Source organism: Capsicum annuum, chromosome 2 (assembly GCF_002878395.1).
Source record: "Capsicum annuum cultivar UCD-10X-F1 chromosome 2, UCD10Xv1.1, whole genome shotgun sequence".
NCBI lineage: Eukaryota > Viridiplantae > Streptophyta > Magnoliopsida > Solanales > Solanaceae > Capsicum > Capsicum annuum.
The window spans coordinates 123182177-123195157 of record NC_061112.1 but is presented as its reverse complement, the minus strand read 5'-3'; the positions used below and the strand labels follow the sequence as shown (position 1 = coordinate 123195157).

The window sequence follows — 12981 nt, the reverse complement described above, 5'->3', positions numbered from 1 at the left end:
AATATGCATCATTTGTTCGATGACAGGGTTACGTATGCACCATTTTTTTAATGGGGGTATATCCTCTCTAAATTGCAAAGTTGAGGGATATGTTTACCCCTTTTCTAAATTATCAAAATAGTGAACCAATGTGAAAATAATCAACCAGATTTCTGAAACTATCAAGCTTTTGTACTTACAGATACTGCAGTTGTGCAAGATTCCCAAGCTTAGGTGGGATGTGACCTGAGAGTTGATTATCACTCACGTCTCTACATTAAAAAATTTCAAACCAGAACAAATCAAAATGACAGAAGAAACAAGTACAGAGATAAAGGATAATGTGTAGTATCTTTTTCCTCGTATTCGTACAAATACACAAGATTGGAGATGTTCCCTAGTTCTTCCGGAATGCTTCCATTTAGTAAGTTGTGGGATATGTATCTATATAGATGTAACAAAGGAAAAAAGAAAAGTAAGTTTGAGCTTGACTAACTGAATTTTTCCGCAAAAGAAGTACAAGGTAACAGAAAACAAAAACGAAAGCATATATATGATACTTACAAATGAGATAAGCTTTGGAGAGCACCAAATTCACGAGGGATTTCTCTGTCAAAGCAATTACTTCTTAGGTCCCTACATGAGCCACACTAAGCTTGCTCAATACAACGTTGATAAATATCAGACAAAATAGAAAAAAGATAATTACCAACATAGTAAATCACTCACAGGGTCTGAAGCGATGTTAGGTTGAGAAATGATTTAGGGACTGGTCCATGAAGTTTGTTTCCGCGTAAATTCCTGCAGCATCGTCCAGCCAAGTTATGCAATTGAGCATGGAAAATTAATCACCGAGCTGTCATATCGACTTTATGGAGGGGAACTGTAAAGCTCTTGAAGGCAAAGCGAAAGCAATGGTTCAGATGCAGATTAACATTTGGTGACTTTTATAGCACTATTGAAACTGAAACTTCCTTATACGCAAGTGCAGGACGGGTGCTGATGCGTGGTGCATGCAAATGCAGATAACGTTCACTGAAAGCTGTATGTTGCATGTTAGCTTCTAGGCACACAAACAATATGTAGTAGAATTATTATTTAGTAAATTATTTCCTATTGTTCATTTAACACTTCTCCTCAAGTTGGGGTACGTATATCATGTAAAGATATGGGGGCATATCTATTAAAATTCATTTGTGATAAGTACTCTTGTGGAAAATATTTGCAATAGTTATATTTTTTGTAGATGATGTTAAATGATAATACTCACTTAGTAGGTGATATACTAGTATGTACTCCACTCACTATTTGGTTCTCTTTTTCTTTCTTACTTACCTGCTTTTTTAAGCCGAGGTTCTATCGGAAACAACCTCTATACCCTACCCCACAAGGTAGAGGTAAGGAGGGCATACATCCTAGCCTCCCCAGACCTCACTTATGGAATTAGACTGGGTCTGTTGTTGTTGTTTAATAACAGAAATTCAATCCTGTATACAAATAGAGACCTCGGGAGTGGACCAAAAGGAAACTAAAAATCAAAAACTAAATTGCAATGCTACAAAATTATGCTCCTCTTCAAAAGATCTCCTATTTCTCTCTTCCCCCTCTTGTGAGTTCAACTTTGCAATGTCTCCTTTACCGTGGCCGGCATCACCCATGCATCCCAAACAAATTAGCGGCTACCCTGTATAACCAATTAGCCACTTTACAATAAAATAGGAGATGATTTACATCTTCCCTTGAACCTTTGCACATAAAATACCAACTAACATTTATCCTCCCCATGTCACAACAATCAAGAGGTCAAATATATTCTGTTTTTTTTTTTGTCGCCAATTCATCTTGTTTCTTGGTCACAATCTGATTCGGTGGTCCTCAAAGAAGCAAACTACCATCTCTTTCTCTTCTACCGCGTCTGAATACCGAGCAGTTGCTAATTCCCTTGATTAATCCTTATGGGTAACCAATCTCTTAAGTGAGTTGCGCTTTCCACTACTTCAGTTGACTACCATTTATTGCGACAATCTTGGTGCCACATTCCTGAACAAGAATCCCTTATTTCATAGCCATGTGAAGCATGCTACAGTGGACTTTCACTTTGTTCGCCACCATGCTGAAAACAAATGGATTTGGGTTGTTCATGTTCATGGTGCCGACCAAATTGCCGACACTCTTACCAAGGTACTGCCTAAGCCTTTGTTTGAGCGCAACCTATTCAAGTTAGGCTAGCTTAGTCACCCATACCTAACTTGAGGGTGCGTATTGGATCCTACGGCGTTACAGCTTTCAGAGTTAGTACTAGGATTTTGTTTCTGATTATATTTCTGTGTTTATTATTATTTCGTTAGAATACCTTATCTGTAGTTAGCTAGGAGTCTCTTATTCCCTGTAACACTATTTGAGTATCTGTCTTCATGAATGAAATATAGCATTGCATTGCTTCATCAAGCATTTATAGTTGTAAGTTCCTGAAATTCCATAATTATCGCTAGCTATTTTCTCATATCTACTACAAGATTTGCATAGTTATGTATCTGTATGTGGTAACAAACTTAAGGGAAACAACTTGATGATAACAAATTTTAAATTGTTTTAATCAAGAAGTAATACTCACATGTATTTTAAAGACTCCATCTGAAATGGTGGCAAGTTGCCACTCAAGTAGTTGCCAGAAAGATCTCTGTAAAAACACACATTATTTGATAAGAGAAGATATAAAGATTGCAGTCTAGAAACGGAAATTATAATCATTCTTTAGTAGAAGGTGTTCTTCCATTTAACCAAACAGGTACGCAACATTTAGATGTGATAAACATTATGATTAAAACTTAGGAAAAAGGACAAAGTGCTGCTCGCTCCACAGTTACGTTCGAGGAGCTTTTCAATCTTCTCCCACTCCAGCTGGAAATAAAATATATAGTAAAGCACTCACAAATAAGAAAGGAATTGTAGGTGGACAAGTGATGGAGGGATTGATCCACGAAGCCTGTTTCCACTTAATTGGCTGAAAATATATAGAAAAATCATTAAATCTCAGCAATACAGTATGAAAAACTGCAAGAAATTGAGTGAAGTCTATAGCTTTTGAAGGCGAACAGAAAGCCTACCTTGCTATCTCCACAACTGTTACATTTATAAAATTTCGAACTGGCCTTCTATTTAAGGGATCGAAAAATGGGTGAATAGGGGTGGCAAAATCATATCCAACCTGTCAAGTTTGGTTAGGTATTGACCGCTCATTTATTAGTTCCAACTTATTTCAATTCAAACATATTTCGGTCCATTAAAAATTAGTAAAAATAACATAAATCCTAAATCTTATTAGAATTATTTACATTTTCTCTCACTTTTTTAATTACTTTACTTTTTCTTTCGATTTAGATACATAACTAGGCCGACTTATATATAGAAACCTTCGATTTAGATACATAACTAGGACGACTTATATATAGAAACCTCTGTATATGACAAAACCGACATATAAATAACTATTCATTTACATAACAAGTATGACAAGACCGACATATACATAACAAGGTTGACATATATATAACAAAGCTGATTCATATACATAATAGGGCCGACATATACATAGAAAGCTATGTATATGTATTTTTAGAGAAAAATGGAATTTTTGTAATATATTTTAAAAGATGAAATCTTTTGTAATAAGTGAAACTTAAGTTCTGGGTTTGTGTAATTTTTAGTAAAAATTAAATTGATATACAATCCAAAATGATTTTTAATAAATCTTATTAAAATATTTTTTTAAAAAAACTTCTTTTTAATGTGATATGTAATATATAATCATGTAAAGAAAAAACATTATTATTTGGTGCTAAAAATTAATAAAAGAATAAATAAAATAATTAAAATTTAATAAAAATTAGATGAATTGAGTTGTAATCCATTACGTAAATCATTTTAATTCAATTCATTTTGACCCAAATAAATTTGGATTGAGTTTGATCTAGACATATTTTGATCCACCCAAATTTATAAGAATAGGCTATCTTTGTTTGTCCATGTTTTTATTTGCATACCTCTTAAGTAAATAAAAAAATAATTTTACTATATAACTCAGATCCTAACTAAAATTATCTAAATATTAAAAAATTAAAAATATTTAATAATAAAAAATAATATAAATAATATATTATTTTTTATTTTTTTTTAAATTGAATAAGTAAAATTGAATAACTAACTTTTTATACACTAGATGGATAAAGATGAGGGAGTGAGTAGTCTAGAAAATGATCAAATATAGTTCTAGAGAAGGAAAAAGAAAGAAAAATATAAAGAAAAAAAATGAAAAAATAGTAGTATAATTAGATTTACACGTGTTAAACAACAAGGGGTAATTGTATAATATTCTCTTTGTTCGAAAATTTTATTCATATTACTAAAAATAGACGTATAATAATATTTTTTCAGTTTTAAAAACTTATTATATACATTACTCATTTTTACCTATTTTATATTTGCTATTAAATATTATTCATTATTCAATACAGTTTTTAAACTGCGGCACCTCAAATTTTCCGACGAAGATTATAGCCTTCGGATGTGTCTAGATAGACTTAAGATTGATTAATTACACAAAGTTAAGTAGAAAACTTTTTTTCCGATACAGTTTCTATATGGGTTTCTATTAGGTCCAACTTCAAATGATTATATCTCATACAATATAAGGATTAGGGGGCCCATTACCTACCAAATCAAAGATCTCTGAGTCCTCTTTCCAAAGCAACAAACCGTTCCTCAATCCGAATTTGGATTAAAAAGTTATGACTGTTTTACTGAGCACTGTCTTGATTAAAACAGGATTTCGCTGTATCGAAAATTCTGCCTCTATTTAAATCAGCTTCAGCCGTATTTTAGGTCTAAAAATTCCAAATTTCATTCCTCAATCCTAGAGAGGTGATATCTCAAACCTTAAGGTGAACTTCCTTTGTGGAGGTAAGTTTTTCATTATTTTCTTCGTCTTTTAATCTTTTAACATTTTAGAATACCTTAAAAGACATTTAATGGAGGGTTTTTGTGGGAAAAACTCATGGGTGGTTTTAATATGATCTAGAATTGATTCTAAATTATAAATAAAGATTTTTAACATGAATTTCATAAACTAGATTATGAATTTTGATGATTAGGAACCTTAAATTCCGTAAAGATGAGACCTTTAGCATAAAAACTCCATTAATGGAGATAGGTTAAGTTTGAAAGAGCTAATTAATGGTTAATTGAAATGGGAAATGATATAGAGCTTGAATTAAGGGTAGAATTAGTGAGTTTGAAATCCTCAAGATATTTGTTTGACGAGTAATTATTTAATTACTCTTATAATTGCTTGACTTTTAAATGATTGATTATTCCGAGGCATGAAGGAACAGAAAGAGCATCCTTGTTGTAGCTTGCTTCTTCCAAAAGCTTGGCTTCCAGGTAGACTAGGTTTAATGAGTAGAAGATTATGTTATTTTATATTTTCATAATTTAGAATTGATGGGAGAAAGTATCTCTAGGCCTGCGAGAATGGAGTTGAGGTGGATAAATACACGAGAACTTAACTTTAATCCCGAAAAGTATATTATTGATTAATTATGTTATATTTGTGATGTTATGTGTTATGTGCCTACAAGGAGATTGTTGTAAATGAAGTATGTGGACATGATAGTTCTTAGTTGTTCTAGTGATGAACCTAGTTGAGTTATAATGATATTAAGTTATTTGTTTTGGACAATAATATGATGAGGAGAATCATGATAGGATCAAATATTAATGAGCATAGTAATATCTAAAGAATAGATGACTTGAATTAGTGTAATGATTGTATTATATGAAAAGAGGTAGTGACATTTTAATAATTAATGAGTAAGTAATGCTCCAATAGTGACTTACATGCTTAAGTGTTAAATTGTGATTTATTTTATGATATTCTTGTTTTAGTATTGATAAAAGCACTTTATTTATTGAATTGCACATATGAGAGGTTGGTTTGATAACGATAACTCCTTGTATTAATGCCATGAACGGCTTATTGATGATCGCGATGAATTATTGAAATAATACTTGTGAGAGGGTCAAAATATTAATTAAATGAAAGCTCTTGATCAAATTTCTTTATGATTTTAAGTGCACTTGTAAATTTAATACGTTGTATTGCATCCCGAAAGATAGTGTGGATTTAATAAAATGTATATAATATGGTTATGGAGGATCGGGTATAATGTCGGTACGGATATGAATATTCATGTTACTTATTTATGGAGGATCGGGTACCGCGCCGGTACGAATATGAATATTGATAATATTTATTTATGGAAGATCGGATACCATGTCGGTATGGATATAAATATTGATAAATTTATTTATGGAGGATCGGGTACCATGCTGGTATGGATATGAATATTCATATTACTTATTTATGGAGGATCGGGTACCACGCTGGTACGAATATGAATATTGATAATATTTATTTATGAAAGATCCAGTACCACGCCGGTATAAGTATGAATATTGATATTACTTATTTATGGAGTCAGGTACCGTGCTTGTGCGAATATTAATATTAATAATATTTATTTATGGAGGATCGGGTACCATATTAGTACGGTACATGGACTTAAATTGTCCTCTGCAGGTCATCATGACTAGTTGGACAAAAATAAGTACCTTAGCATATGTGTACAAAATTATGTTGATTTTGAAAGGTTGTGTAGTTTAATAAGTTGATAACATGCTAATGGTGTCCTAATTATAAGATCTAGAAGGATGTAATTGTTGCTTACGAAAAGATTGTTAGTAGCAATATGGCTGACGCTAAAGATTGCTAATGAGACTTGAGTTCTCTGGTGTGTCTTATTGGGATGTGAGTTGACCTGTATGTCCTACTTGATTGTATTCTTGAGATTGATTGTGTGATATGTATTTGAAAAAGTGAAACTTTGTACTTACTTAGATGTTGGTTGACTTGCTTTATTTATGTGTTGTAATCGTAGCTTACCAGAATGGCTAGTTATCATTTTTTAATATTATAAGAGAGCATTTGATTGTTAGCCCGAGAGCTTAGTGTGGGTTGTTTATTATTACAGATTTGTTACTTTTAATATGAGTAATGAAAAAAATAAGGTGAATAAAGAGGAATAGTGATGAATTAATATTAGATTGTGATTAATGATGTGAATTAATGAGGCTAGAATATGTTAGTAGTGAATATAATATTGATAGAGTTAAACGAGCACCATCATTCTTATACACACAACAAACAAAACGAAACAGACATTTTTAGTTCATTAGCCTAACCAAATTTTCAAATTAACTGTAGATTGATAACACTCATTTATTTCTTCTTCTTCTTCCAAAAGACTTAGAAAAAATAAAAAATAAGGGGTTTCGTTTCTCTCTCAGTGCATGTGAAGCTCAGGAAGCTGTGCAGCAGATGAAGAAGAAAGGAAATCAATGGAACCAAGGTCAAGTAGGAGCCCAAAAGGAGGATCGTAAGGAAGTGAAAACACCACAAATAGAAGTGAGAGTATCACCAAAATCGCCAATTTCCCAACAGGGGAGGGGATTACGGAGAGCTACTCCAGGAAAATTGCCATCACAATAGGAAGTTGATACTGCAATTACTGGGAATTTGCATGGAATTGTGAGAATGGAGCAAATTACGGCACCAATTCAGGAAAAGGCCCCGGTACGATCGCCGAGTGTGCTACAGGAGTGGGAGAAGATAACACAAGACAATGCAGTATTGAGCACAAGATCATGGGCGGATGAAGTGGAAGATGAAGAAACATCAGTGATGAAAAGGAAACCTTCGATTTGGGACAACTTCGATATCTCCATGGTTTCAAATGTCGGTTTCAAACTGGAATTTGTAACTCCAAACCGGGAAGGTGAGTCTCCTGTATACGAAATTGAACTTAAGGATATATCTTCTGAGATTGCATATTGGCGGAATACTGTCGTGTGTTGTGTTAGGATTGCATTCCCTTTCTCGATATTGAATGGTTATGTGCAACGACAATGGGGTAAATACGGCCTAAACAAAGTCTCGATGCTAAAAAATGGCATACGTTTGATTCGCCAGAGGGAAGTAATGAAGTGTTGCAAGGGGGTATTTTCCATTGTGAAAACTTGGGAGTGAAGATATGGAGTTTACAAGGGAGGAGTTGTACACAGTCACCTATTTGGGTAAAATTATCAGGTTTGGACTTCAAATATTGGGGGCCTAAAGGGTTGACAAGATTGGGAGTTTAATTGGTAAACCACTGATGGAAAACAAGAATATAGAGAAGAAAGTTGGTCTGAATTTTGCAAGATTACTCATAGAAGTGGATGTTAATGCCTCTTTACCTGATAGAATTTTTTCAGGAATGAAAAAGGGATGCTTATTGAACAAAAAATCCAATATGATTGGAAACCTGTATTATGCAAATTTTGTCAGAAATATGGTAATACAGAGGAGGATTGTATAAGGAAGAGGGCTCCTAAAGATCCAATAGATACTCAAAAGAGGAAAGATGTACAAACAAGCAATGTTCCTAAATTAACTGAAAAACCAAAGGAAATAGGGAAACATATGAAAACTGTAGAGTTTCAACAAGGAAATGGTAGTAAACAACTAAAAGATGATGGTAAAGGTGCTGGAAAACAGAGTAAGCCTACTGGTTGGGTAACACCAATTAATACCAGTAGATCTTCTGAGAGGAAGGAAAACCAAATGAACGTAAGTTTGAATCCATCTAATGTTTTGTGTGAATGAAGCACTAGTCAAGTTACACTTGGGGGTGGCGAAAGAGTGACCCCTTTGAAAGCTGGATAACATTCTTTATTAGAATGTTAGGGTCATGAATGCCCCTAATAAGCAGAAGGAGGTCAACCACCTTTGTACAAAGGAAAATGTGGGTTTAGTTGCATTGCTGGAGACAAAAATCAAAGCAGATAGAGTGATTCAAATAGCTAATGCAATGTTTGGAGGGTGGAGTTACCTCATAATTCATGATCATCACTATCATGGGAGAGTAATGATGTTCTGGAGGCCTGATTATTATCATGTCGCCTTAAAGATGAGTAGTAGTCAAAGTATTACATGTGTGGTGGAGGATGTACTAGCATAAGTTACATTTCAAATAACAGCATATGCTTTTAATGATAGGGCAGCAAGACAAGAACTGTGGAGTCATCTGGAGGTTGTCAAAGAGGGGACTACCACACCTTGGCTTATTGTGGGTGATTTTAACTCTGTATTAAATATTGATGATAGAATAGAAGGGAATCCAACCTGCGTAGGGGAGATAAGGGATTTTCAAGACTTAATGGATATGTGTGAATGGATAGAGCTCCCATATAGTGGAAATAGATACACTTGAAATGAAAAGCATGGTGATAGTAGAATGTTTTCTAAATTGGATTGGGCCTTTGTTAACAAGGATTGGTTAGATACTATGAATGTGATCAAAGTCCAGTTTTTAGTAGAAGGAGTTAGTGATCACTGTCCTTTAAAGATAGCTAAAGAGGCTAGTAGTAGCATCTCAAAAAGGGTGTTCAAGTACTGCAATGTGTGGGCAAAACACCCTCAATTCATAGAGGTGGTAAAGAAGGTATGGTTGACTCATGTTGAGGGGTGAAAAATGCTGCAGGTAGTAAAAAAACTGAAAATACTAAAAAAGAGGTTGAAAAATCTAAACAGAGCTTATTTTACAATCTGCTGTCAGAGACTGAGGTAGATCGAGCAATGCTGGCTCAAGCACAGAGTAAACTGCATCAAGATTTTTTGAATACTAATCTTCAACAAATGGAAAAGCAACAATATTTAAAGTTTAAGAAATCTTCCTATTTGGCAGAAATGTTTCTACAACAGAGAAGTAAGGCCAATTGGATAAACCTAGGGGATGATAATACTAAATATTTTTACTCAAGCATCAAATACAGGAGGCTACAACAAGCTATTACATAGGTAACAAATGACTATGGTGTGAAACTTACTGATAATAAGGAGATAACACAAGTGTTTGTGGATAATTTTGAGCAAATATTGAGAACAAGGACTGAAAACAGATTGCAAGCAGTTGATTTAGTGTTGAAAAATGGGCATGTGTTGGATTTGACACAACAGATGGAGCTGGTACAAACATATACAAGTAGGGAAGTTAAGAATGCCATGTTTAGTATCAATATAAATAAAAGCCTGGGGCCGAATGGATATGGAAGTGGTTTCTTCAAAGAAACGTGGAATATGATTGGAGATGATATTACATAAGCAGTACTACAGTTCTTGGAGAATGGAAAACTACTCAAACTGATTAATGCCACTATGATATCTTTGATCCCTAAGGTACATGTACCTGAATTTACTGGTCAATTTAGACCAATTGCTTGCTATAATGTTTTATATAAATACATTTCTAAGGTGATATGTTTGAGGCTAAAGAGAATTCTTCCTTGTTTGGTAGCCAATACACAGACAACATTTGTGGAGAGAAGATACTTGATCCGTAATGTTTTAATTTGTCATGACCTTTTAAGACATTACAATAGGAAAACAATAGCTAGATGCTTAATGAAAATAGACCTCAGGAAAGCGTATGACATGGTGAGCTGGCAGTTTCTTGAGGAAGCTCTAAAAGGTTATGGTTTTCCAGATACATTTACTCATTTGGTGATGACCCGTGTAACAATAACAAAATTCTCAGTCAAGGTGAATGGAGAGGGATATGGGTACTGGAGAGGGATATGGGTACTTTAAAGGAATGAGAGGGCTAAGGCAGGGGACCCAGTTTCACCTCTTTTATTTGTGTTGGAGAGGGATACCTGTCCAGGTTGCTGAGTAAGATGAGTGAACTGCATGATTTTCAGTTTCACCTAATATGTAAAGGAACAAAATTAACTCATTTGATATTTGCTGATGATCTCATGATCTTTTGTAAAGGTGATGTGAGATCAGTTAATAGAGTTAAAGAGGTTTTAGATCGTTCTAGTAAAGTGACAGGGTTGACTGCAAATCTAGACAAGTCAAGCATATTCATCGCTGGGGTTGAGGATGCTATTCAGCAGCAGATTCTGAGCACTACTAGTTTTTCTCTGTGTTCTCTTCCTATCAGGTATTTGGGATTGCTACTTACCTCTAGGAAATGGACAAAGGTGGAATGTCAACATTTAGTAGATAAAATATACGATAGAGTAAAGACTGCATATGCCAAGCATTTGTCCAATGCTGGTAGATTGTAGCTTGCCATGGCAGTCCATTCTCCCTTTATAATTTTTGATGCACTCTCTTTATACTACCTCAGAGTGTGATAAAGGAAATAGATAAATTATGCAGAGATTTCCTATGGAGCAATACTAAAGGAAAGAAGAAAGTGGCATTAGTGACATGGGATAAACTATGTACTCCAAAGAAAAATGGAGGGCTTAATGTCAAAGGATGTTATAACTGGAATGTTGCATCAATAGGTAAACTACCATGGCAATTAGATATGAAGGAGGATATGCTATGGGTAAAGTGGGTTAATGGTATCTATATGGAGAACAATGTAAGTATATGGGATCACTCAGCACCAGCAGACAACAACTGGTATTGGAGGAAGCTAAGTTAAATGGCCTCAAGTCTCCAATGATTGATTGGTATCAAGGTGATAGGTATACTCTCACTCCCAATGGTGCATATTCTATATCCAAGAGTTATCAAGCACTCTTGGGACCTATCCCAAGATTGCATGAGGCTGATATGATCTGGAACTCTGTGAGGCTTCCAAGACAAAGATTTGTCACTTGGTTAGCATGTAAAGGTAGACCATTAACAAAGGAAAGAATGATGAAATTGCACGTTCCAGTACATGATATGCGCTGCTGCCTCTGTGATGACAATGCACTGGAAACTCCCAAACATTTATTTATGAAGTGCTCATGGATTTCTGGGGTAAGTCACTTGCTGAGTACATGTCTAGGCGTCCAGATACAAAAGAAAGAAGCGTCTGACAATTTCAAGTGGATAAAGAGAAGAAGATGGAAGCAGTTTCAAAAGAAAATTGTTGCAGCAGTTTGTGGAGCGTTGGTTTACCATACTTGGCAAGCTAGGAATAGAAAGATTTTTCGAAAAACAAATGTAAATATAGAGTTTGTAAGTTTACAGATACAAAAGGAGGTGCGAATGAGGACAAAGATGATGAAAGGCTCAGAGAGAGCATTATGTCCAAGACTGATACAACTTATTTGTAACAAGACTGTTTTTTTTGTTTTTTTGTTTTTGTTTTAATGAGGTCTAGTTGTTTGAGGCACCCTTCCTAGAAGGTGGTCGCGAACGCTAGAGGCTCCTTAGGTTGTATTCATTCGTTTTGCTTGTTATGGTAATATTTCACAGTTTATTACAAAAAAAAAAAGACATGATTTAACTTCGTACGTAGTTTTTTTTTTTTTTTTTTTTTTTAAAAATTAAATTAAAGTTATGTCAAATATACCAAACTATCTCTAATCTTGTGATTTTCAACATGTCACGTGAAATGTTGAAATTAATATGTTGCTGAAAAAAGAAAAAGATCATTTTTGTAAACAAATTAAAAAGTAAGTCATTCTTTCAAAAAAGAGCGAATAATAATTTTTGATGTACGACTAACTATCCTTTGTTTGTACTGCTCTCGCTTCAAAATAGCAAAGCAATTTTATCTAGCCATTTACAAAACACTCTGATCAGTATCCTTATGATGTATATTAACCCACTAATTAATTAGGATTAGCATGCTAAATTAAACTATAATTAAGATGAAAGCAAGCAGGTTGAAGAGAAATAGATAAGCTATTAATTCTCACAGTATTTTTAAATGAGTAAGATTTCCAACTTCTGGCGGCATTCTACCATTTAAATTGCATGTTGAAAAGTCTCTGCAGATTTAAAGAACATGTTAACAGTTTTATAGATCCAAGGAGAAAATATATATTCACCATATTATTTAAGATATTTTTAGTCCCTCTATCTTAAAATCATTACACATTAGGGCCGTACGGTAT

At 34.0% G+C, this 12981-nt stretch overlaps 1 protein-coding gene and 1 long non-coding RNA gene across 3 annotated transcripts; one reads left to right on the top strand and one right to left on the bottom strand.

Moving 5' to 3' along the window:
- Positions 1-368: 368 nt before the first annotated feature.
- Positions 369-3347, bottom strand: LOC124895992. 2 transcript variants are annotated; one of them, XR_007052315.1, is made up of 6 exons: positions 3087-3347; positions 2912-2983; positions 2594-2659; positions 709-872; positions 544-629; positions 369-423 (listed from the first exon to the last, which is right to left on the bottom strand). It is a non-coding gene; the product is annotated as an uncharacterized LOC124895992 (long non-coding RNA). The 2 variants fall into 2 exon arrangements; XR_007052316.1 differs by lacking the exon at positions 369-423 and having other exon boundaries at positions 544-615; positions 3087-3326.
- Positions 3348-11518: 8171 nt separating this feature from the next.
- Positions 11519-12284, top strand: LOC124896258. Its single transcript, XM_047407794.1, has 2 exons — positions 11519-12121; positions 12243-12284. Exons 1-2 carry the CDS (start codon positions 11519-11521, stop codon positions 12282-12284), a joined length of 645 nt encoding a protein of 214 aa, XP_047263750.1.
- The last annotated feature ends 697 nt before the right edge of the window (positions 12285-12981 follow it).